Below are 27184 nucleotides of genomic sequence, written 5' to 3'. Positions count from 1 at the left end.
TGCTGTAGTGAGTTGGTATTTTGATTGAGAGGCAGATAGATCTGTACATCATCAGCGTAACAATGGAAGGGGATGTTGTGTTTTGTGAGAATTGAGCCTAGGGGCAGTATGTACAGTAGAAAAAGGATGGGGCCCAGAATCGAGCCTTGGGGAACCCCACAGGTAAGAGGGGCTTTGGCAGAGGAGATCGGAGAATCTTGATACAGGGTACTTATTATATGTTATAATTTGGATTCCTAAAGCTTTTTGTCTACTTTCCCATCATTCAAGGGTGGTTTTCACTATAAATAATGTGGGTTTTTTTGGAAGGAAACTATAATTTATAGGGATGCTCCGATCGATCGGTCACCAAGACTCGATCGCATAACGTAAAATACATGACACTTTTCTCTGTGTGCGGCAAAACAAGCTCACCAAAATGGCTTCCCCGGTCTGGCATTATTTTAAGGTGTCTGAAAAAGACAGTAAAATAGTGGTATGCAACGTGTGTGAAGCAGAAATCCTGCAGCTCCGCCCGCCGGACCGGTAAGCGCAGCGAAACACACACACAGGGAGAACCAGACCGCAGTTCATTTCCTCATATTCCAAACGAGAAATGACGGTAGCAAATCACCCGGTTCTTTACGACCAGAACTATTAACGGGATATAAACCGGCGGAACCAGGCATGGAGGGAGGTGGCAGAGACAGTGGGTGAAACTGGTAGGTTTTCGCCTGTTTGGGGAGTTTATATATATATATATATATATATATATATTGCTCGCATAAAATTCCCGGGGTTTTTTGCTTTGTATGTCGGGGGCGGGAGATTCATGTGATTGGTTGTTGGTCGCGTTGCTCGCTAAAAATCCCCAAGCTTGCAGACACGCCCAGCACCAAGATTTTCAAGATTTTTTAAAAGCTGCTGTGTGGACGTACCGTAAGAGTTATACCTAACACACTTAGCTATTTTATCTACCTCTGGAACAAGCTAAACTAGTTATTATAAATATATGTATTCTTCATTGTCGGGTCACTCATTACTGTATCAGTGAGCTGCATGAGATACTGACAGGCTGTCAGGAGAGGGAGAGAGGAAAAGAGAGCGCTTCTGCTAATTTCTCCCATGTTATTATCCAAAGTGAATGTAAACTTGAATAATGTACATAATTTGAATGTAATAATTAAGTTGATTGTTGTTTGTGGAAGCTCCAGTGAATGAGCCCCATTAACTGAGTTTTAAACATCACTTTAAATGGAAGACTTAAAGTGATGTTTAAATCTTCCATTTAGGCCCCGCCCACTCGATCGCATCGGCGATCGGTGTCGGCCGATACTGATTCCGGCGATCGGCCCCGAAATTGGCGATCGGAGCATCCCTAATAATTTACATTGTTTTACTATAATCTGAATTTACTTTAAAATAAAAACATCTATATTGATTCTGGTGAGAACAAGACAACATTGGGGAGTCGCCTATATATTTATGTGCTTCGAGCCAGACAAACATTTTATTTTTCACAAAGGGATTAATTGTTTTTTTTCCTTATATTTTTAGAAGCACCAGAGTATAGAAAGCTATCCAGCATCAAACCCTTTGAAGACAACAACTCAACTCGTAACCACGGCAAATCAACTCCTCTTTAAAACCAAAACATTGTAGCCCTCAATTGTGCCGCCCAATAGTACCACTGAACATTTTGGTAGTTGCAACCCTCCCCTATTGTAAGGTAAATACAACAGAGAGAGTCTAAGTCTTGGCTTCCTGTTATTCCAAATACATTTAGAAAGTAGCTTTCTTATTTTAGAGAGAAATGGAGAAGGAGGTGCTAGTGGGATTGACTGAAAAAGATAGACATTTTGGCAATATACTCATCTTAATTATATAAATTATTCCCAATAAGGACAGAGGCAATGTTGTCCACCTAGTGAAATCTTCTGACACTTTAGCTAAAAAGGGTTCGTAATTAGATGCACTGAGAATGTCTATCTTTGGTGTCATTTTAATACCCAGATAAGAAAAACCGTCTATGGCATTTACAAATGGAAAAGATCATTTTGGATTACTTCCCTCCTGTTCATTGAGAAACATAATAGAGGATTTATCTTTGTTCACCTTAAAACCAGAGAATTTATCAAATTGATTGATTACTTTTAGAAGGGATTTTGCAAGACCTGATCAAAACACTATGGCATCATCCGCATACAATGCTATACGATGCTCTCTAGGTCAGGGGTTCTCAAACTTTTTGTTTATGCGGACCACTATTTATTATCAAGGATTTTTGCGGACCACCTAAACCGTAAAAATAAGTACATATATAAATGTAGTGTTAAAACGGCGATATTTTTTTATAGTTAATTATAGACAATCAAAAGTAAATTGAAGCCCATCTGATACTCGCATGTTTCTCAAAGAAGACGGCGGACAACTTCTTTCTTTTGGTCCTTGACCATATATTCAAATCTGTAGCATACAATCATAGAACACAACAGCTGCATCAGTGAACATGAACTGCAGCTTCAGCTCTTTCAACATCCGATATTGCAGGAAAGTAACACAACGTTTAGAATATCAAAGGAACTTAATAAAATGACAGCCTACCCGTAGCATACAATCAGAGAACACTGAATATAAAATAAATTAATATAAACGTGTACAATAAGGAAATAATCAGTCGGAAGTCACAACAGCTCATTTGAAAATAAAGGTGGATTTGCGTAAACATTTTTTTATAGTTATTCCAAAATCACATGATAAATAAAAAATGTAAGCTTGTGAAAGGAAGATGAAAGGCACCTCTCACTCGCCCTCTGCTCTTCCGCAGCGCCGCTCCCCCTCAATCCCGCTGACATTATGGATATAAGGCATATAGTAATCATAGGCAGGGTCGCCACCAGGGATTTTGGGCACCATGAAAATATATCACATTGGGCCCCACCACCAGGCACAGGACACGCCAACCAAGCACAATTGCTGTAACGACACCTCCAGAACCCAACCATCTAATTTATGCTTTAAATAACTCTACCTGTACAGGCTTACATCTATCTTGTAGTCCAATACTAACTGCAGAATATTTACTGACACTGAGCTGTGAAAATACAACACTGTGCAGAAGTGCAACATTCTGCTGCAGTAGAATTCACTATTTGATACAAGATTAACATTCCTGAAAATAGATCTCAATAGTAATCTTTTATGGTGGAATTGCCTTTTTAATAATAACATTTTCGAAAGGAACATTCTCAACATGAATGCATAAATCCAAAAAAAATGCTGTGTTTGAAATGTATAATTGAAATTAGATGTTAACTTTCTGTTTTGATAAATACAGTGGGGCAAATAAATGTATTTAGTCAGCCACCAATTGTGCAAGTTCTCCCACTTAAAAAGATGAGAGAGGCCTGTAATTTTCATCCTAGGTACACTTCAACCATGAGAGACAGAATGGGGGGAAATAATCCAGGAAATCACATTGTAGGATTTTTAATGAATTAATTGGTAAATTCCTCTGTAAAATAAGTATTTGGTCACCTACAAACAAACAAGATTTCTGGCTCTCACAGACCTGTAACTTCTTCTTTAAGAGCCTCCTCTGTCCTCAACTCGTTAACTGTATTAATGGCACCTCTTTGAACTCCTTATCAGTATAAAAGACACCTGTCCACAACCTCAAACAGTCACACTCCAAACTCCACTATGGCCAAGACCAAAGAGCCGTCAAAGGACATCAGAAACAAAATTGTAGACCTGCACCAGGCTGGGAGACTGAATCTGCAATAGGTAAGCAGCTTGGTGTGAAGAACTCAACTGTGGGAGCAATTATTAGAAAATGGAAGACATACAAGACCACTGATAATCTCCCTCGATCTGGAGCTCCACGCAAGATCTCACCCTGTGGGGTCAAAATGATCACAATAACGGTGAGCAAAAATCCCAGAACCACACGGGGGACCGAGTCCATGACCTGCAGAGAGCTGGGACCAAAGTAACAAAGGCTACCATCAGTAACCCACTACGCTGCCAGGGACTCAAATCCTGCAGTGCCAGACGTGTCCCCCTGCTTAAGCCAGTACATGTCCAGGCCCGTCTGAAGTTTGCTAGAGAGCATTTAGATGATCCAGAAGAGGATTGGGAGAATGTCATATGGTCAGATGAAACCAAAATAGAACTTTTTGGTAAAAACTCAACTAGACGTGTTTGGAGGAGAAAGAATGCTGAGTTGCAATCAAAGAACACCATACCTACTGTGGAACATGGGGGTGGAAACATCATGCTTTTGGGCTGTTGTTCTGCAAAGGGACCAGGACGACTTATCCGTGTAAAGGAAAGAATGAATGGGGCCATGTATCGTGAGATTTTGAGTGGCAACCTCCTTCCATCAGCAAGGGCATTGAAGATGAAACGTGGCTGGGTCTTTCAGCATGACAATGATCCCAAACACACCGCCCGGGCAATGAAGGAGTGGCTTCGTAAGAAGCATTTCAAGGTCCTGGAGTGGCCTAGCCAGTCTCCAGATCTCAACCCCATAGGAAATCTTTGGAGAGAGTTGAAAGTCTGTGTTGCCCAGCGACAGCCCCAAAACATCACTGCTCTAGAGGAGATCTGCATGGAGGAAAGGGCCAAAATACCAGCAACAGTGAAAACCTTGTGAAGACTTACAGAAAACGTTTGACCTCTGTCAATGCCAACAAAGGGTATATAACAAAGTATTGAGATGAACTTTTGTTATTGACCAAATTCTTATTTTCCACCATAATTTGCAAATACATTCTTTAAAAATCAGACAATGTTATTTTCTGGAATTTTTTTTCCTCATTTTGTCTCTCATAGTTGAGGTATACCTAGGATGAAAATTACAGGCCTCTCATCTTTTTAAGTGGGAGAACTTGCACAATTGGTGGCTGACTAAATACTTTTTTGCCCCACTGTATATATTTTGTATTCCAGTCTCCCTTCAGATATGTTAAGTGGCATGTCATTCAACACAATGCTGCTCACCTCCTTCAGTTCGGAGAAAAGCTGGTTCAGGTTCAGCATTATGGGGGGACAGGGCTGCTGAGCCTAAAGATGGGTCTGTTGGTCCTGGCACAACTGATTTAGTATGAATAGCTGCTAAAAATGTACCTACATTCATCAAAATGTCCAACCCAGTCTCACGGCATTTCGTGTTCACCAACACGATTTTTAATCTATTGATTCGTGTTCACCAACACGATTTGCCCCTTTTTTTCGTGTTGCACAGCACGATTTTAAAAGCAATGTATTTCTACTGGTATTGTGTTTCGTGCCTGCAGGCTGCAGCACGTCTTTTTCTCCGGTCGGGTCGAGGAAGACCGGAAGCTGTGTGGTTCATAAAAACATGTTCTTAATCAATATCAAGCCACAGTTATTGCTTTTATTTTAAATCGTATAATTTCGGACTTTTGTTGCCTTCTGTGAGGAAAATAAATGGGGCTCAGAGCCTCAGGATACTGAAATCTATATTTTTTAAATCTTTTTTTCCTTCTAATTTGTTATTCTTTTCAAAATAACACACTGTTATTTACTCACCAATAACACACAATTATCCTTGCTTTTATTTATTGGTTTAATTCCATAATCTCTGGCTTTTTTGGCGTCCGTCAGGAACTGAATTTCAAAATAAATATAACCGGAAACAGACGTAGGCCTATAAGAGACATTTCGGGCATCATTGCGATTGTCAACATTTCTGAGTTTAGGATGGCCGAAGACACTACACTACCCATAATCCCCAGCTATCGTGTGTTATTTTGAAAAGAATAATAAATTAGAAAGAAAAAATATTTCAAAATACAGATTTCAGTATCCTGAGGCTCTGAGCCCCATTTATTTTCCTCACAGACGGCAACAAAAGTCCGAAATTATACGATTTAAAATAAAAGCAATAATTGTGGCTTGATATTGAGTCAGAACATGTTTTTATGAACCACACAGCTTCCGGTCTCCCACGACCCGACCGGAGAAAAAGACGTGCTGCAGGCAGTAGAAATACATTGCTTTTAAAATCGTGCTGTGCAACACGAAAAAAAGGGGCAAATCGTGTTGGTGAACACGAATCAATAGATTAAAAATCACGAAATGCCGTGAGACTGGGTTGAAATGTCAGCTAAAGGAGCATTGAAATGAAAAACCTCTGAATTTGCTGTGAAGATATTAACAGTACTTAATGTCAGCTTAGTAAAAAATAACATAAAAAATATTATTTGAAATGGACTACGCTTAGCTAACAGACTCATTTTCACCACTCATGGACCACACCCACCTTTTCTTTTGAAAAACTGGGTGACATACTGTCGCCCTTTAGTCCCTCTCTCTTGTCTTTCTCTCCTTTCTTTTCTATTTTGAAAGCCTGACTTTGTTAGTCGTTGAAACATGAGCCGCGTTCACACCGGAGTACTTTTCCCCGTACTTTTCCCCGTACTTTTCCCCTTTAGTTCCGTTAGTACCCCTTATGTTGCGTTCACACCAAAAAGAGTAAAAAGTGCCCCAGTTCTGATTGGCTGGGCAAATTGAAAACCACGCCCCGTAAAGCTGCCATTGTATTTGTGGCATTAGCGTTATTAGCATTAGCATTAGCCCCGCGCACCAACGGAGAGAGAATAACTTATGGCAACACAAAAAAAACATGGGAGCGGTGGAGTGATAAGGAGGTGTCGGCGTTCTGGCAATTTACTCAGTCCCCAACTCCGGGGACTTCCGGCAGGGGACTTCCGGCGGGGACTTCCTGCCGGGACTTCCGGCCGGGACTTCCGGCCGGGAATCTAGGCGGCAGTATACGCCGTGAAGTTGTTTGCAGCCTGCCAGTAAACCCAAAGCAAAAGAAGACGAAGTGACGTCAGCAGCTCATTTGCGTAATCTTCCCTCAGGGAAAAGTACTCCGGTGTGAAGGCGATTGGTACTTTGCAGTACTTAGTGCCCTGGGGTAATAAGTGCCCGGGCACTAAGTGCCGGCACTAAGTACTGCAAAGTACGCGGTGTGAACGCTGCTATTGTACACACGTAAGTACTAGCATCCCTGCTCACATGCTCTCACTCTCTGCTAGAAAGTGCCGGTGCAGCATCGCGGTTGGAGGCAGGACCAAACCATTACATGTAAATAGAAGGGGGTGTACAGAGGCTTTGGATAATTAACTTTTGGAAGAAAATAAGTTAAATGAATCGTAAGTTTAATGAGTACATTCTCAATATAACGTTCTATTAATGTTAATTATTGATGAATGATCAAAGTTTACTTAAACATTTTTTTATGAATGTTCTAAAATTGTTTGGGCCCCTTTCAGTCACAGGCCCTTAGAATCATCCTAACTTTTAACGCTTACGGCGACTTTGGAGTACAAAAACAATCCTGATATCATTAGAAAGCTAGGAATCTCCTCTTTCCAAAATGTGTGATTCGGATCAATGCGACTGATTGATAGAGCAAGTCACATATGAGGTGGTCCCTGAAAAGCCTTGATAATAAAAAGTGGATTTTATTTAGCTTTTTTCCACGAACCACCTGCAGTACCCGCGGACCACAGTTTGAGAACCGCTGCTCTAGGCCACAAAGCTGTTTTGATCTGCAGCCTTACCACCTTTCATGTTAAGAATGGCATTGGAAATATCTTTGAAGTTCAGTTCCCTATTCATTGTGAGTTTTGTTTCTACAGAAATATTGGGAAAATACAGCCCATCTTGGAGAGTGTTTTGACTTACCGAATTCAATGGATAATCAGATTGATAAAGCCTCTTATAGAACGAAACAAATATTAATTTACAACGGATCTGTAATTATTGCCCACTGTTCATTTCTAATTTAAACACAGATGAACGATCGAGTTTTGGGATAGAGTGCAGTTGAAGTCACCTGCCATCATTACTTTGCCTGGGAGAGATGCAGCCATTAAAAACAGATTCTCAGAAAAAGCGGGACTGTCGTCATTTGGGCCATAGACATTCACCAAGGTCATGATTTATTTTAACATAGTGCCTTGTATCACCAAATATCTACCAGCTGTATCAGATATACTATTGTTCACTCGGAACGGAACAGACTTGTGAAGCAACAACATAACCCCCCTAGAGTGAGAAGAAAAACATGATGCCAGTACCTGGCCGGCCATCTCCTTCGCACCTTTAATAAGTCATCCCTAAGCAGATGAGTGTGTGGTTAAAACGCAGCAGCCTGCAGTCGCTCTTTAGCTGTTTTAATGAAGGTAAACACAGTGAAGTAAACAATAAAAGGCACAGCTTTTTGCAGCTGGTGCTACTTTTCTCAGATTCTGCTGAGTTGCACGTTTCTGCCTCCTGGTGCTGTAGAGATGTCATGAAGTGAAGGAGGTTTTCCTTCTATAAAACTGCTGATGGCAGCAGATACTGTGAGAGTCACGGACATTAATTCATAGATCAAGGCAGACTGGTTTACAGACTGTCCTGTTTTGCCGATCCAGTGATTAAACAAACAGCTCTACACCTCTGGTCAAAATATCCCTAAAATGAAGTCCGAGTTCGAAATATATCTCAAATAATGTATGATATTTGATATACTTTATTAATCCCTGTGGGGAAATTGTTTCTCTGCATTTGACCCATCCTAGTGTTAGGAGCAGTGTGCTGCCATTTTGAACGGCGCCCGGGGAGCAGTGTAGGGAACGGTGCCTTGCTCAGGGACACCTCGGTAGCACTTGGTCTTGCCGGGACTGGTGACTTTCCAGTTGCCAAGCCAAGTCCCTATCAACTTCGCCACCACCGCCCTATGTACTACTGTACTGCTATTTCCCCACATAAACATAACAGTCTGCAATGACACGGTTGTCTCCTGTGCGCTCCACTTCCTACTTGGTGCACCGGTAACTTTCTCGTCTCTCTCTCTTTTTTTTCCCATTGCCCTTTAGGGGTTCATACAATATGAAAGCCATCCATCCATCTTCTCCCGCTTATCCGTGGTCGGGTCGCGGGCTGGGGGATCCCAAGGCGCTACCCCTCGGTCTCTTCCCAGCTGGACGTGCCTGGAACACCTCCCTAGGGAAGCACCCAGGTGGCATCCTTACTAGGTGCCTGAACCACCTCAACTGGCTCCTTTTGACGCGAAGGAGGAGCCGAGTCCCTTCCGGATGACTGAACTTCTCACCTTATCCCTAAGGGAGACGCCAGCCACCCTGCGGAGAAAACCCATCTCGGCCGCTTGTATCCGCGATTTCGTTCTTTCGGTCATGACCCATCCTTCATGACCATAGGTGAGAGTAGGAACGAAAATGGCCCGGTAAACAGAGAGCTTGGCCTTCTGGCTCAGCTCTCTTTTCGTCACAACGGTGCGGTAAAGCGATTGCAGTACCACTCCCGCTGCTCCGATTCTCCGGCCCCCCTCACGCTCCATTATTCCCTCACTCGAGAACAAGACCCCGAGATACTTGAACTCCTTCACTTGGGGTAATAACTCATTCCCTACTTGGAGTGGACAGTCCATCGGTTTCCTGCTGAGAACCATGGCCTCAGATTTGGAGGTGCTGATCCTCATCCCAGCCGCTTCACACTCTGTTGCGAACCGATCCAGTGAAGCCATTAGAACCACATAATCTGCAAAAAGCAGTGGTGCAATCCTTAGTCCACCGAACTGCAGATTCCCTTCCCATGACTACGCCTCGAAATCCTATCCATGTATATTACAAACTGGATTGGTGACAAAGCGCAGCCCTGGCGGAGGCCAACCGTCACCGGAAATGGGTCCGACTTACTGCCGAGGACCCGGACACAGCTCTCGCTTTGGGAGTACAGAGATTGGATGGCCCTGAGTAGAGACCCCCTCATCCCATACTCCTGCAGCACCTCCCACAGTAACTCCCTGGGAACTCGGTCATACGCCTTCTCCAAGTCTACAAAACACATGTAGACCGGATAAGCATACTCCCAGGCCCCCTCCAGGATCCTTGCGAGAGTAAAAAGCTGATCCGTCGTTCCACGACCAGGACGGAATCCGCATTGTTCCTCCTCAATCTGAGGTTCGACAATCGGCCTGACCCTCCTTTCGAGTACCTAAGAGTAAACTATCCGGGGAGGCTGAGTAGTGTGATGCCTCTGTAATTGGCACACACCCTCTGATTCCCCTTTTTGAAAAGGGGAACCACCACCCCGGTCTGCCACTCCTTCGGTACTGTTTCCAACTTCCACGCAACGTTGATGAGACGTGTCAACCATGACAGTCCCTCAACACCCAGAGCATTCAGCATTTCTAGGCGGATCTCATCCACCCCCGGGGCGTTGTTTGACTACCTCTGTGACCTCCTCCCGGGAGATTGGTGTTGATCCCCCGTCATACTAAAGCTCTGCCTCTAACATAATAATAATAATTCCTTACATTTATTATAGTGCTTTTCCAGTGCTCAAAGCGCTTTACAGATACACATTACACACATATTTCCTTACATAGAGGGCGGAGTTGTGGGGTTCAGGAGTTCCTCAAAGTGTTCCTTCCAACGCCTTAACACTCCATCATTTGAGTTCAACAACGTCCCATCCTTACTGTACACAGCTTGGATGGTTCCCTGCTTCCCCCTCCTGAGGTGTCGCACAGTTTTCCAGAACAACTTTGGTGCCGCCCGAAAGTCCTTTTCCATGTCTTCTCCAAACTTCTCCCACACCCGCTGCTTTGCCTCAGCCACGGCTGAGGCTGCTGCCCTTCGGGCCTGTCAATACCTTGCAGTTGCCTCGAGAGTCCCCCGGGATAACAAATCTCTGAAGGCCTCCTTCTTCAGTCGGACGGCTTCCCTGACCACCGGTGTCCACCAGGAGGTTCGAGGGTTACCGCCCCTTGAGGCACCTAGGACCTTGAGACCACAGCTCCCCGCCGCAGCTTCGGCAATAGAGGCTTTGAACACCGCCAACTCTGGTTCAATGTCCCCAACCTCCACAGGAATTCCCGAAAAGCTCCACCGGAGGTATGAGTTGAAGGCCTCCTGAACTTGGGCCTCCTCTAGACGCTCCCAGTTCACCCGAACTACACGTTTGGGCTTACCAGATCTGTCCAGAGACTTCCCCCGCCACTCGACCCAACTCACCACCAGATGGTGATCAGTTGACAACTCCGCCACTCTCTTTACCCGAGTGTCCAAAACATACGGCCTCAGGTCCGATGATACGATAACGAAATCGATCATGGACCTTCTGCCTAGGGTGCTCTGGTACCACGTACACTTATGAGCATCCTTATGTTCGAACATGGTGTTCGTTATGGCCAATCCATGACTTGCACAGAAGTCCAGTAACAAACCACCACTCCGGTTCAGATCAGAGGGGCCGTTCCTCCCAATCACGCCCCTCCAAGTGTCTCTATCATTGCCCACATGTGCGTTGAAGTCTCCCTGCAAGATTAAAGAGTCCCCTTCAGGAGCCCCATACAGGACTCTTTCCAGGGTCTCCAAGAAGGCCGTATACTCTGAACTGCTGTTTGGTGCATAAGCACACACAACAGTCAGAATTCACAGTGACGTTCCACGTCCCCAAAGCCAGCTTCTGTCGCTCGGGTCTGGTCCGTTGAGACCCTCTTCTTTCACTGCCACCCTTCTGGCAGTGCACCAGACCCCATTGCTGTTTCCCGTAGGTGGTGGGCCCGCGGGCCAGAGAAGCTCCGTGGCAAGTCCGGCCACCAGACGCTCGCCGACGAGTCCTCCTTCTGGGCCTGGCTCCAGAAGGGGACTCCGGGCTTCCTCTGGGCCAGGTATCCTCACTTCCTGTGTCGTCTTTCATGACGTCTTTTGAACCGATCTTGGTCTGGCCCCTTGCCTGAGACCAATTTGCCATGGGAGACCGTACCAGGAACACAAGTTTCCAGACAACACAGCCCCCAGGTTCATCAGGGCACACAAACCTCTCGACCACGGTAAGGTGCTGGTTCTTCAGAGGTCAATAAGAAAACAAATGCAAATATTTTATTTTAAAAGGTAAAGTCCTTTCGAGTCATCTGTCTCAAGCCTAAGTCAAGTCTCAAGTCATGACTAAAGTCAAAGTGAAGTAGAGTCTTTTATCAATGTTAGTCAAGCAAGTCTCAAGTCCAAAAATATGCGACTTGAGTCTGACTCGAGTCAAGTCATGTGACTCGAGTCCCACACCTCTGGTATATACTGTGGTTAGAATGTTGCTGTATTACTGTATCAAATATAACACCAATTTAATAATCACAAACAGTTAGTACAAGTAGTATTTTGTTAATTGAAAGTTTGTATAAGTGAGTTTTTCTTGTGTTAACTGTATATGTATTTATGCTTTATGATTTATTTTCTCTCTTTCTCTGCCCGTCTGTTTTAGAAACTGAAAGGAAGAGCGAGACATCACAGCTGTCAGCAATGTGATAAATCCTTTACAACATCTGGAGATTTAAAGCTCCACTGGCATATTCATACTGGAGAAAAACCGTACAGCTGTAAAGAGTGTGGGAAAACATTCAAGAAATCTGATCAACTCAAAACACATCACCGCATTCATACTGGAGAGAAACCGCACAGCTGTGACGAATGTGGGAAAACATTCATTCAATCAAGTGATCTCAAAACACATCACCGCATTCACACGGGAGAGAAACCGTACAGATGTGAAGAGTGTGGGCAAAAGTTTACGACATCAGGTGCTCTCAAAACACATAAACGTGTTCACACTGGAGAGAAACCGTACAGCTGTGAAGATTGTGGGCAAACGTTTACAGCATCAGGTGCTCTCAAAACACATCAACGTGTTCACACAGGAGAGAAACCTTACAGCTGTGAACAATGTGGGAAAACGTTCACTCAATCAAGTGCTCTCAAAACACATCAACGTGTTCACACAGGAGAGAAACCGTACAGCTGTGAAGAATGTGGGAAAATGTTCACTCAATCAGGTGCTCTCAAAACACATCAACGTGTTCACACTGGCGAGAAACCGTACAGCTGTGAAGAGTGTGGGCTAACGTTCAAGACATCAAGTGCTCTCAAAACACATCAACGAGTTCACACAGGAGAGAGACCGTACAGCTGTGAAGAGTGTGGGCAAACTTTCACTCAATCAGTTCATCTCAAAACACATCAACGTATTCACACTGGAGAGAAACCGTACAGCTGTGAAGAGTGTGGGCTAAAGTTCACGACATCAGGTGCTCTCAAAACACATCAACGTATTCACCATGGAGAGAAACCGTACTGGTGTGAAGAGATGCTGTTTTCTCCCTAACCCATCATGTATTTTCCTAAATCTGACCAACAGTTTTTTTATGTTCAAACCAGTGTTCACACTATGCCAAAACAAGGCCACAGAGATGCTGTTCCTCCCAATGTAATTCAAATCATGGTTTTTTAATAGTCTTGTTATTCCTAAAAATATTCTATGTCCAGGATTAAACTGCTAGCCTTGTTAAGCTGCATCCGTTTCTTGAATAATCTGTTTGCTTAATAAAATGACTTAAAGGTGGGGTATGTCATTTTGGAGAAACCAGCTCGAGTGCGCTAGAATTTGAAAGTACACATCTGGAAAAAGTCCGCCTCTTCCTTCAGACTTCCTTACAGAGCCCCTCCTCCAATACACACACACACACGCGCGCACATGACCAATGAGGGCACGAGATAAGTTTGTGCACAGATGGAAGGCAGGCAGGCAGGCAGGTGGCCATGGTTGTGCTTTTTATAGCGCTACAGCTTCCACAGATGACATTTTTTAATGTATTTATTGTCAAAGCATTTAATATATTTATTGCTATCGGGATGTTAAGAGCATTCCATGGAATATAACAAGTGTTTCTGAAATAAATTAAATACACCACCTTTAAACTTTGATTGGGATGTTTTGATAGTTCCTGTTGAGTTGGCAGTCTGTTCTGGTCAACAACAACAACAAAAAAAGAACCAATAGGCGCGTTCACACCGCAGTACTTTTCCCACTTTAGTACTTTTCCCACTTTAGCCCAGCAGCTTCTACTGAAGCCAGTCCCCAACTCCGGGGACTTCCGGCCGGGGATTTTGGGCGGCAGTATACGCCGTGAAGTGGTTTGCGGCCTGCCAGTAAACCCAAAGCAGAAGAAGAAGAAGTGACGTCAGCGGCTTCATTTGCCTAATCCTCCCCCAGGGACTTATTCCGGTGTGAACGCGATCTGTACTTAGTTCATGAGAACTAAAGAGTTCTCATGAACTAAGTTCTGATGAACCTTTGTGGGAAAAGTACTGCGGTGTTAATGCTCCTAATGATGAATGTATCTAGAAAATATTCCTGATGTTTTCAGTTTGATTCTGTTCTCTTTTGTTTAAATTATCATAATGTACCAAAATAAAAAAGGCCTTAGAAACAGACTCACATCCCTGCATATTTTGTGTGTTTTTCAGCGTATTATAAACATGTAATTCCCTTGTTTTAGGGCCGCTGACAGCTGGATGAAATGTGTCACTGAAACTTTAATTTGAATGAAATATATACTTTTTAACTCGAGAGTAGTTGTCCTGATAACCTGTTAAGCCCCAAACCTGTTTTTCAGGTCTCAGGCTCGAAAATGACATTCCCAGAAAAAATTACTATATCTTCACTTCTAAAAGGGGTAAATTAATAATCTGTTTTTCTCAAAGCAATGATAAACCTGTGAGTTAGATTTAGAAAAGTCAGAATCAAGATTAATGCAAAACAAGTTACATTTGGGTCATTTGGGTGTATTTGCGGTTTCTCTGGAACCCATTGGTCGATTTTTGTGATTGACACCTCTTTTTAACCGTTATAGCTAATAGAATCAAGGGGGGAGTTCCTAGATCCACCTACACGTTACCATTGAGGAGTGAGAGTGATGTGCACGCAGCTTGCCCAAACTGAAAGCTATGTTACGCTCTGAAAACTAGGTTTATTGCCATAAATATGATGATGGATTATCATTGATCATTTCAAAGGGACACAGAGACATTGGATTAACCTTCAGCAGCCTTTTTATGCCATTGAACACAACTTTTTATCAGAAAAAAGCAAAGGTAAGATGTATTTGCCATTTTGGCCCTGTAAAGCTTAGTTTTGTGTTGTCTGGTTTCGCCTTTGCTGCCGCAAGTTTTGGTCTCTCAGTGATGATACTTATACCTCTGGAATCTGTTGAATATCAGCTTTAATATGATATATTGTTTGTGCAGACCCGGTGAGGTATAACATATTTCTGCCGTGAGTTATGTGCTAAGTGCGTTAGCACTCTTTCGCTTAGTGCTAATTCAGACTCTCGTCGTCAGACTTGTCTTTTGTTTCGGTACAAATTGTTCATATCGTCAGTTAGCTTAGATTATTCCCGTTAATAGGGTATGATACATTAATAGGTTGTCAAATGTTAAGAAGCCCTGAGACACAGTTTCGTGAAAAAAAAGAAGCTCAATAGGTTAAACCCAATGCCCCCGCCCCCGGGGGAAAAACACAACAATATTCACAAAACTGTGCTTCTTTGTCATACCCACTTAACGGGAAGAAACTCAAGTTTTGATCGCTCAGTGATGATACGTATATGTCTGGAATCTCAGCTTGCTAATCGATATCTTGTTTGTGCCGATCCGATAAGTAATACGGTTATTTTACCGTGAGTTCTGTGCTAAGTGCGTTAGCATTCACTCTGGGCTTATTCAGAGCCTTTGTTATTACCCTGGTGTTACATTTAGCTACAAATTGTTAATATTGTCTGATAGTTGAGCTCTTTCCTGTTAAGTGAGTATAACACATTCATAGTTTGTTAAATGTTAAGAAGCCCTCAGCTGCCCGGTACCATATCAAAACTATGAAAGAACACATATGAAATTATCCAGTCAACATATGTGTTCTTTTATAGTTTTCATGTCTACAGTATAAATCTAAAATGTAGAAACAATTCAAATAAATAAAAAAACTTCTAATTAGAAGGTTTGTATAAACTTTGGACTGGTAGTATAAATATAATGTATCTTACTGTGTTCATGTTTGCAATACTTGAGCCAATTAAATCTACTTCATCCAATCACACAGACATTTTAGTGTGTCAATACCTGAAGAGAAACCAGCAGAGGGCACCAAATCTCTTTTTCTCAGAGACTCAGAAGGATTTCAAGATGGCGCCTGTGTCGGCATGCCGCTCCCTCAGCTCTCTGCCTTTAGCTATCTTGTTTTTGTTTGTCATAATGTCCCTGCTCTGCTTGTCTATGATCGCCAAGCTCTCCTCCACCTAAGACCCTCACTGGAGTTTATACTGCTGCCCAAACCTATATCTGGCAACCAGGGCCGTATCCAGGATTTCCTAAATACCGAGGTCCAAACATGTTAGGGGGGTTCGGGGGTATACCCCCCGATATTTTTGGGATTTTCATGATCTAGTTAGGTGCTTTTTAAGTCCTGTGGGGGGGTCACAAATTGGATAATATATTGATTTCAAACCATGTCAGTGGGCTGCAGCATAAATTATTTTTGAAAGTGTAATGCATAAGAATCAGTTGAATGTTACTATTAATGATCTGGACATGCAGAAGAGGCTAAAATGATCACAAAACATTGTCAACATTCATTTTCCATGTCTCTCTCCTTTCCATAACCTGCAGCCTCTCTTCCATCTTCTTGAGTCTCTCTGTCTTCTTCCTGTTCATTACTCTCTCTGTCCTCTACTCTTTCTCTTTGTTCAATCTCTCCCTTGTTGTTCACTGTTTGCTCCTCTTTTCACTTGTCACTCCTGCCAGTGAATTAAAAGCAATTCAGCCATTTAGTTAATTTCACTTGTTTGTTTGCATTATTTTTTTTATTTAAATCTGTTTTGTTTGATTCTCAAAAGAGAACAAAGATGTAAGCAAATTGTGTTTTATACAATTGTATGTTATTATGACATCATAACTGCAATAGATGTATGTTGTTTTAAAAGTATGCCTATTGTCTATATTGTAAATGAAGACTATTGTTATAGATACATAGATGGATAGATGGATAGATAGATAGATGGATAGATGGATAGATAGATGGATAGATGGGTAGATAGATGGATGGATAGATAGGGTTATTAAGCCTACATTCTTTTGTGTGACTGTACCTCCAGTTCCTCCCTGACTTCCATCACTTTCTCTCTCTGCCTGTCTCTTCCGTACCAAAGCTGAGCTTCGACTGACGTAGTCTTTTCATTATATCTGAGTCAGTGTAAAAAGAAAACAATACAATGTTATATCTTCAATGTTCTGATTCTGATTTTACTCAAATTGAAATGAAAGAAAAGCATTACAACGTTTGTTAAAAGGTAATCCTTCTGACATTGGATGAATGTAATTAACTGTAGCTCTAGCTAGTTTATTTACGCAATTTAAACCAAAGTATAGCCTATAGCTACAATATAAATTAGTGTGCATGTTGACGGACGTACACTGACTAACGTAGAGCGTTCACACAGGATCTGCTGGTCATATGATGTCCTGTGAGGAGCAGAAACACAAGCAGCCCGCTGGACTCACATCTCTAGATACCTCATAACTAGGGTGACCAGATCCCAACAAACCAAATGTGGGACAAGGAGTATGGTTGTGTGACAATGTGGGACACCCTCTCAACAGCACCCCCCAACCCCCGGAAGAAAAAAAACGTAACAAATATATAACAACTGAGCAGAAAGTGAAGTCAAAATGCAGTTTTTTAATAAAGAAAAGTAAACTAAGGCAGCAGGAATTATTCACTTCAAGTGTTTAGAAATGCATCTTCTTAATTCAACTAGTCAGTATTACCTGTACAAGTAGGCACAACATAAATTAATAGATAAAATAAAACCAACACTGGCCAGGAGGGAACAGAAACATAATAATACATAAAATAAAATAGCTTTCAGTTTTGTCCATCACAGCAACAGAAGGTGGGCCTTCTGTCACCTAGAACCACTGGTGTCTTTGACTCTGTCAAACAACTCTCCACAGAGGCAGGGGCAAGCACATCTGTTATTATGGACGCTGCTTTTGTACGACCACATGACATTTTCTTTGCTATCTCAGAGTCTGGAAAAATGGTCGGTGCTAGCTTGTTACCAGTCATTTGACCGGTATGAATGGGAGTGTTGCACTGTATGGTAAACACTGGTTATTTCTGCTGCGGTCACCTTGTCTGAGTGACCATCATTTTTTGGTTTGAGTAGGAATGTCTCCATAGAGTGGGATGTCTCTTTTTGAGCGACACGTTTCTTGTGAGAATCGCATTCTCTGTGTCTTTTGACGTCGTATTCACCGCCATGTGAAATTTAAAAATTACTCTTGCAAAGATTGCAAAACTCTCTGAGAGTCGCCCTGCACTGGCTTCACCCACGGGTAAGTGTCTTCCCAGTCTTTGTTGTATGTGCATCTTCTTTTCTTCTTAGCTGTAGTTTCAGTTTCCTCCATTTTCCATAACCTGCTGCGTCGCCTGCGTTCGTTGTTGTTGTTTGGCGGGGTGTGTGTGAGTGAGTTACTCTCATTGGTTAACACTTGACCAGCACCCGCCGTGTGTTACAGTTTGATTGACAGCAAACACAGCCCCCTGATGATAGCCTTCCCTGCTTTCTCAACAGCCATTGGATGAATCTGATTTTAAAGAAAAGCGTTTTAGCCAATCAAAATGAAATATGCGGGACATCGTCTCAATTTGCGGGACGCACCAAAAGTCGGGAAAATGCTGTGCAGTCCCGCGCAAAGCGGGACATCTGGTCACCCTACTCATAACTCCTCCGCTGCTCCGATACAAGTCCGGGCTGCGGTGGTTTGTTGATACATGTCATCTTCTTCTGTTTGCTTTAATCGAGGCTACGTAGTTATGCAGCGCCCCCATCGGCAGTAAATGGAAGTTCTGCAAAATACCCCGTTTAGTGCAATTATTTCAAAAGTTTTGTTATATACACAGCTCGGAAAAAATTACCGAGGTCCGGACCTCCACGCATCAGATGTCATGGCCCTCCCGCTGCACGAGGGTTCGGTGGATTCGCCCTGTCTTTCCGGAGCTGCGACCTCTGCTGGGCCCGCTGTCAGCTCCTCCTACCCGACTGACTGCTCCCGGTCCGCGCGGCGTTCAACACGCACATCTTCGTCAGCTGAGGCGCACTACACCTTCGGCCAGCCCGGAGAGAAAACTCTGCATGGCTTTGCTAAATGCTAGGTCAATAGCAAACAAGACGTTCCTGTTAAACGACTTCTTCACCTCTCGTGATCTGGATTTAATGTTCCTGACGGAGACCTGGGCCCACACCGGCGAGTATGTACCGTTTTCTGAACTTCTTCCTCCCGACTGTACTTTCTTCAGCTCCCCCCGTACCACCGGCCGTGGTGGGGGTATAGCTTCAGTGTTTAGAGCTAATCTCCAATGCCGTTTGCTTCACCCAGTAACTAGCTATGCTAGCTTCGAGTTGCAGCTATTTGAATTGAACCCAGCCTCGCCTATACTCTGTGCACTCGTGTATCGTCCGCCAAAGTACAATAATGATTTCATAACTGACTTTTCTGACTTTTTGTCCGGAATCATGGTGAAATATGATCGTGTTTTGATCTGCGGAGACTTTAATGTCCATGTGTGCTGCGAGTCTAAACCTCTGGTTAGGGATTTTTTAAACCTCCTCGACTCTTTCGGTCTTATTCAGTCTGTGGCTGGCCCAACACACGATAAAGGACACACCTTAGATTTAGTATTATCGTTTGGATTTTCTATCTCTGTGGATGAAATCTGTGCAGGAACGCGTATCCCAGACCATTTACCGGTTCTGTTTACAACCTCGATCCCTTCTTTAGGAGTCGAATCATGTGCTCCTGCGCGTTGTCTGCGTTCAATTAACCCCTTGACTGCCTCACAGTTTTCAGATGCCTTTAATACTTATCCGATTTGTAAATTAGAGGTGAACTGTGCTTTTAGTGCGGATGAGCTTATCTCTTTGTTTGATTCGACATGCACATCTACTGGATTCCGTTGCTCCTTTTACGCTTAGACGCAACAAAGTTCTCTTAGAGCCGTGTTTCAATGATTGTACTCGCGCTTTTAGACGTGCTTGTTGGCGTGCAGAGAGAAAATAGAAAAAGGATAAACTTCATGTCTCCTTAGAAATTCTTCGTGCTTGCCTTTCCGATTATCAGACGGCAGTTAAAGCAGCCAAAACAGAGTATATTTCTCTGTTAATCTCCAAAAACAGCCATAAACCTCAAGTTATTTTTAATGTCCTCAACTCGATCATTAATCCTTGTGATGCTTCTCCAATTGTGCCATCAACTACTCTCTGCGATATATTTCTTACATTTTTTATCGAAAAAGTATCTGCTCTTAGGCTAGCCTATACTAGTGCTACCCCAGATCCTGCTCCCTTTCTGTGCCCTGCTGTCCTCGACCATTTTGAGCCTGTATCTTTTTATCTAAAGCCCTGGAGCGAGTAGTCTACGCCCAGCTGCAGTCATTTTTGACCACGCATGGTATTCATGAAAAATGTCAGTCTGGCTTTAAACCTATGCATAGTACTGAAAGAGCCCTTTTAAGAGTTTTTAATGATCTGCTCTTAGCCGCCGACTCAGGCAGCCCAGCTGTCTTGGTGCTGTTAGATTTAACTGCTGCCTTTGACACTGTGGATCATAGTATCCTGTTGTCATGGCTTGAACAGTCCGCAGGCATTACAGGCTCTGCCCTTGCATGGTTCAGGTCTTATTTGACGGACCGTAGCTTCTCAGTGCAGTTAGGTGCCTTCTCCTCTGCCAAAGCCCCTCTTACCTGTGGGGTTCCCCAAGGCTCGATTCTGGGCCCCATCCTTTTTCTATTGTACATACTGCCCCTAGGTTAAATTCTCACAAAACATAACATCCCCTTCCATTGTTACGCTGATGATGTACAGATTTATCTGCCTCTTAATCAAAATGCCAACTCACGACAGCAGTTGAAGGACTGCTTAACAGAGATTAAATCCTGGCTGAGCCAAAACTTCCTCACCCTCAATGAGAGCAAGACCGAGGTCATCTTTTTTGGACCCCAACCAACAATCTCTCCAGTTGATATTCTGGGCTGCCTCAATACAAATATTCTCCCCTCTGTCATGAACCTTGGAGTGACCTTCAACAGTGCCTTTAAATTTGATAAGCAGGTTAGCACTGTAATCAAGACCTGCTTTTTCAAAATACGACTATTGGCTAAGACCAAGTCGTTTTTATCTTTTAAAGACCTAGAAAGGGTTATCAACGCCTTTGTTACCTCAAGACTGGATTACTGCAATGCTCTGTATGTGGGTATGGACCAGGCCTCAATTAGACGCCTGCAGCGAGTGCAGAATGCAGCTGCACGTCTTCTCACATAAAAAGCGTGACCATATCACCCCAATTCTGGCTTCATTGCACTGGCTTCCAGTTCGGTTCAGAATAGATTTTAAAACTCCTTTTATTTGTTTTTAAAGTCCCTAAATGGGCTGGCTCCTGCCTATGTAGCCGAACTCCTCCATCGCTACACCCCAGGCAGAGCCTTAAGGTCGGCTGATCAGATGCTGTTGATAGTGACTAAGACCAGGCTTAAAACCAGAGGGCATCGAGCTTTCGCAGCGGTTGGCCCTAGGCTCTGGAATACTTTGCCCCTCCATGTGAGGTCGGCCCAGACCCTGGGGTTTTTTAAGTGCTTTGACAAAAAATCCATAAAAAAAGTCATCTGTGGAAGCCGTAATACTGTAAAAAGTACAACACGGATTGGATTGCCGCCCTGTCTGTCAGCCTTCCATCTCGTGCACGTACAAATGTATCTCGTGCCCTCATTGGGCGTGCATTGCAGCAGTACTTCAATGACTCACCAGCAACAGGCGGCCACTTTCACCAGTCTGCTGACGTCATGTGCGCGTTCATGTGTGTTGGAGGAGGTGCTCTGTAAGAAAGTCTGAAGGAAGGGGCGGATTCTTTTCGGCTGTGTACTTTCACATTTTAGTGCACTCGAGCCGGTTTCTGAAACGTACCTACCCCACCTTTAACTCCACCATAGTAATCCATCATCAACTTTGCTTTTTAGATAAAGTTTTAACTCACAATTGATCATAACAGGATTCAACATATATTTAAGCAATCATACACGAGAGGCCGTTCTTGAACGTCATTATTGGTACCGGTACGACAGTACTGCGGCAGGACCGAGGCGCTTGCGCCGAGGTCCGTACGACAGTACTGCGGCAGGACCGAGGCGCTTGCGCCGAGGTCCGTACGCCGCTTCCAAAGAAGGAATCAATCTGTCGTTGTTGGAACTTTGTCTTGAGAGTGAGCATCATGTCATATAGCTCACATACGGTCCCGTCCTCTCTCTCCAATAGCAGCACAACATCGTGGAAGATTTTCAGCACATTATTGAGGAAGGACAGGTACACCTCTAGCTCTAGGGGTTTCCCATCACCATCCTCATCATTTTTGAACAGCTGCCATAGTGAATTTGGGCACTTATCCTCTCCCAGTGACAAGAAGTAGCTCTTGATAGCTCTCCAGCTGTCATGTAGCCTCTTGAAAGCAGGCCACAGACTCAACCATCTTGTGGGTACGTGTCTCCGCACAACCTGATATTCTTCTTCCACAAAGGTGAACACTGCTTTCAATTCTTCTGTACGTTTTGCAGATGAGGAAAAGTGACTGAATGTTTTGTTCACTACTAGCTCAATGTCAATGTTCAACCTGTCTCCAGCATGCTTTGCACTGTTGTGCACTATGTGGGCCATACAGTTAGCCTTAATGATGCCACTGTTTTCTGCTTTTAACTTCTGGAAAACTGAATTGTTTGTCCCGTAATTTACACTTTCATTGTCGGCAGTGTATGCTGAAATCATGTCAGGTTGCAGACCATTTTCTTCTAGCTTGCTTGTAATCTGGCGGTGTATGGTAGCAGCTGACTCATCACTATCCTCATAGAGATCAAGGATCTTGCTTTTCAAACCCAACTCTGGGGTCCAATATCTCAAAGACAGTGGGAAGAGTTTTATAGTGCCATGATTTGAAGCATCTGAAGCCACTGAAACAAATAGTGTGTGGGCTATTTTGTCACTATGGACCACTGGTGTCTTTAACTCTGTCAAACAACTCTGTCCACAGAGGCAGGGAGCCAGGGGAAAGCACATCTGTTATTATGGACGCTGCTTTTGTACGATCTCATGACATTTTCTTTGCTATCTCAGAGTCTGGAAAAATGGTCGGCGCTAGCTTGTTACCAGTCATTTGACCGGTATGATTGGGAGTGTTGCACTGTATGGTAAACACTGGTTATTTCTGCTGCTGTCACCTTGTCTGAGTGACCATCATTTTTTGGTTTGAGTAGGAATGTCTCCATAGAGTGGGATGTCTCTTGCAAAGATTGCAAAAAACTCTGAGAGTCGCCCTGCACTGGCTTCACCCACGAGTAAGTGTCTTCCCAGTCTTTGTTGTATGTGCATCTTCTTTTCTTCTTAGCTGTAGTTTCAGTTTCCTCCATTTTCCATAACCTGCTGCGTCGCCTGCACTATTGACTTTCGTTGTTGGGCCGCGGGGGTGTGAGTGAGTTACTCTCATTGGTTAACACTTGACCAGCACCCGCCGTGTGTTACAGTTTGATTGACAGCAAACACATGGGTGTGTGTGAGAGAGTTACTCTCATTGGTTAACACTTGACCAGCACCCGCCGTGTGTTACAGTTTGATTGACAGCAAACACATGGGTGTGTGTGAGAGAGTTACTCTCATTGGTTAACACTTGACCGCAGTGACGTGCGGTGACGTTCATGGCTGCTGAGGCACTGACTCTTTCAGAGTCAGATATACAAATATTATATTTTGACCTCAATCGAAATGTTCGGTTATTTTCAAAAGCTTTTTTAGTCTGATGCTTCGATTCATTTTAAACAGACTGTTCAACAAAAGGATACCCCAAGTCTAAATATTGGATTGTTCTTTCTTAGTAAGATCCCATGTGCATTACAATTGTGGTTTTACCTTGACTTGAAGATGAAGTCCATGCTATCCTTCTGGACAACAATCTCCATTACATTTTTGTAAAAGTCCTCCTTATCTCCCTCTAGTTTCAAAACAAAAGTCTTGTTGTTTGCGTCTACTCTGCGTAGAATAACAGTAGCAACAAGAACATGTGGGCTCACGTGCGCCCCCTTCAGTGCGGCAGAGGTTATGGCTGCCTCTCCAGGTGCTTTTTTCATTGCCGTTGTTGTATGATGAGACCAGCGAGCCTAAATATCATATATACGTGAAATAAGTTATTTAGAGACTATGGATGGCGAGGATAAATGTAATAAAGGGATCTACAAACATTACATCGGTGACATACAGTGAGATGGTAACAGGCATGCGCTTAGGGCCCGCTTTCCAGCCAGTTTCTGTGGGGTGACGCATTCTGAGGTGAGGCAGAGCTCATCTGTGCCTCACCTTACCCCACTGTAACTGGCTTGAGCGCGCTCACAAAATAAGTGCTCGCGTTAAATTAGTGCCCGCGCTCCAGCCAGTTACTGTGGGCTTACCTGAGGCAGAGCTCGTCCCTTCCTCACTCCTCTTTGCTCCCATGTAGTTGTAGCGGAGCCAATTTGCTGATTTTGACTATAAAAAGTGATTGGAATCATACAGAAATCACACTTACAACACAGATCAGTGGAGACATTTTATTATTTTTTCTATTTAGTTTTTCTTTAGTTGTTTTTCCGTTACATTGGAGTATGACAGGTGAGGCTCTGCCTCCCCTGACTGCACGTCGCTGCTTGACCGGCAGCACCCGCCATGTGTTACAGTTTGATTGACAGCAAACACACCCCCGTGATGATAGCCTTCCCTGCTTTCTCAACAGCCATTGGATAAATCTGATTTTAGTAAAGTGTTTTAGCCAATCGAAATGATGCGGGACATCGTCTCAATTTGCGGGACGCACCAAAAGTCGTGAAAATGCTGTGCAGTCCCGCGCAAAGCAGGACATCTGGTCACCCTAATCAAGAGAAGAGAGAGAGGGCGATCAAGAGAAGAGATAGAGAAGAGAGAGGGCGATGAAGAGAGAGAGAGGGCGATCAAGAGAAGAGAGAGAGGGTGATCAAGAGAAGAGAGAGAGTAATGTAACCTCCTAATGTAATGTATAACTCCTATGAAAATGTTCAAAAAGTGCTCAAACTTCACATGTGTGCTAACAGCCAAGCCGTGAAGACATCTACGGGAACGTTTTGAGATTTATTTTGCCATGGCAACACAATGCTCACCATGAAACACGGTTTTCTCATAACTTCAGTGAAAATTCTCGAAATGGCCCAAAACTTCACAGGTTTGGTAACGATGCAGCCATCAACACATCTAATGGTATTATGGGATGTCATCAAATGCCGTTGGCATGGCGACAGATAATTCACCATCAAGTTAGTTCAAAAGTTTGCAGTTCAAATATTCTTCTGCTTTCCCAAGCATTTTTACTTTCTTTTCTCATCTTAATACAAACTCATTCACTATACTTGCATCTGATATTTAACTCCTTCAGCCTATTTTCAGCTGCAGAAACCATTAAACTATTACATGATTCAGCTATTTCAGGACATCAAGGCTATACATGTTGTTTATACCTTCTTTTTTTTTTACTTTTCTTTTAAATATATAAACATTTTTGTAGCTAAAAGCAGCTACCATTCAGCTAATAACATATTCAGCTTTTTCTGCATTTTCAGCTAAATTCAGCAATAAATGTTCACATTCGCACGCATTTTCTGCAGGAAATGCATTTTCTAGTTAGTGCGAATGCTATTTATAGCATTCCACTATAGTACTTCAAATCTTTATTCTTCCCCTTAAACAAATTATTTAAGCCAATACTTTGGCACTTCATAACTTAACTTATTTTCAACTACAGAAACCATTCAAATATTAAACTATTCAGCCTTTTCAGCAATTGATGAGAAACTTTCAACTTTTTCAAAATATTTCATACCTTTTGAAATATTCAGCTTTTTAAACTATTTGTTTAACATTGAAGTCAATGGGAGATGCCTTCAAATCCTGTTTTCCTACACCTTGCGCCAAATGCTACTCCTTCCACATACTTTCAGCTAGACACTTTATTCCAACTTTCAAATGACCACAAGACCTTCAGCTATTCAAACTTGACTTTTATTTTTGATATCTTTTAAACTTTTTGAGATATTGAATTTAGTTTGGAGCTTGGTAGAGAGGCCTTTTTCAGATGTTAACATTAGAGTGGATGGGAGCAGCTCGTTAAGTCTAGAGTGCTTTGATCTCAAAACAGAGTGCAGCAGTGCCTGAAATTCTCCCCCAAAAATGTTTTAAACTTGCCATAATTCCCAAACCCTACACTCCTCAGACATATTTTTTCATGAAAAACGTAGGAAAACCTCTCCTAGGTTGAAAAAATAAAATAAAAATAAGAAAAAATATTAAACAAAATGCCTCTTGAGGGCATGAAGTGACAAACACGTTCAACATTCCTCCATTGAAGCCCATTGTAATTTCAGGCAGATATTTCCTCACGGTAGCAGCCGCACACCTTTAATTAAACTGCCAAAAAGGCCACATTGTGTGGAAGCAAGCTCTGGCATCGCCCCTCTTGAAAGCTGGTGATCCCACAGAGTTAAATAACTATCGTCCTATCTCAAATCTTTCTGCGTTATCAAAGATTCTTGAGTCCCTAGTTTCTACCAGCTAAAACTTTTTTTAAATTCACACAACATCCTTAACCCTATGCAATCTGGATTCAGATCAAAGCACAGTACTGTGACTGCCGGTCTGAAAGTCTTAGACGCTATTAAGGCTGCTTTGGATAACAAATCTGTATGTGTTGCATTGTTTTTTGACATAGCCAAAGCATTTGACACTGTAGATCACCACATTATGTCTAATGTTATGTTGATGTCTCGTTTCGGTCATAATGCCATTTGCTGGTTTCAGAGTTATCTAACCGACCGTACTCAATGCGTCAGGTTGGGTAGTACTGTCTCTGACCCTGTCACCTTGAAGAAGGGAGTTCCACAGGGCTCTATTTTGGGGCCTTTGCTCTTTTTATTATATGTAAACAATATTTGTAATCAGATGCAATTTTCTACCTATCATATGTATGCTGATGACACTATTGTATACTCATATGCTCCTTTTCTGGATATGCCCGTTTCCAATTTAAAATCTGATTTTATCACGCTGCAGAATGCACTTCTTGATTCCAAACTGCTTTTGAACAGTAAGAAAACCAAAGCAATGCTTTTTGCTCCCAAGTCAGCGTCCTCTTGCCTCTCCATTGACACCCTTGACAGTAATCTGAACTTCAAACACCAC

General features: G+C 43.0%; 2 protein-coding genes across 4 annotated transcripts in view; both read left to right on the top strand.

Annotated features, from left to right (window-relative positions):
* The window catches only part of LOC117441807 (zinc finger protein 420-like), a 350733-nt gene that overhangs the window by 11519 nt on the left and 312030 nt on the right, over positions 1-27184 (top strand). The gene's annotated exons all lie outside the window — the stretch shown is intronic.
* Positions 11739-13259, top strand: LOC139433324 (zinc finger protein 626-like). Its single transcript, XM_071202292.1, has 2 exons — positions 11739-11860; positions 12286-13259. The coding sequence occupies exons 1-2, from the start codon at positions 11780-11782 to the stop codon at positions 13180-13182; spliced, it is 978 nt and encodes a 325-aa protein (XP_071058393.1). The 5' UTR covers positions 11739-11779; the 3' UTR covers positions 13183-13259.

The sequence above is a fragment of the Pseudochaenichthys georgianus genome, unplaced genomic scaffold (assembly GCF_902827115.2).
Source record: "Pseudochaenichthys georgianus unplaced genomic scaffold, fPseGeo1.2 scaffold_200_arrow_ctg1, whole genome shotgun sequence".
Lineage (NCBI taxonomy): Eukaryota > Metazoa > Chordata > Actinopteri > Perciformes > Channichthyidae > Pseudochaenichthys > Pseudochaenichthys georgianus.
Note: the sequence above shows the minus strand (reverse complement) of the source record. Positions and strands in the feature narration are given on the sequence as shown.

Coding starts and splice junctions, on each gene's coding strand:
- LOC139433324 (XM_071202292.1), top strand. CDS start 11,780: ATGGGAGACCGTACCAGGAACACAAGTTTCCAGACAACACAGCCCCCA. Junction 11,861..12,285: donor ACACAAACCTCTCGACCACG/GTAAGGTGCTGG, acceptor CGTCTGTTTTAG/AAACTGAAAGGAAGAGCGAG.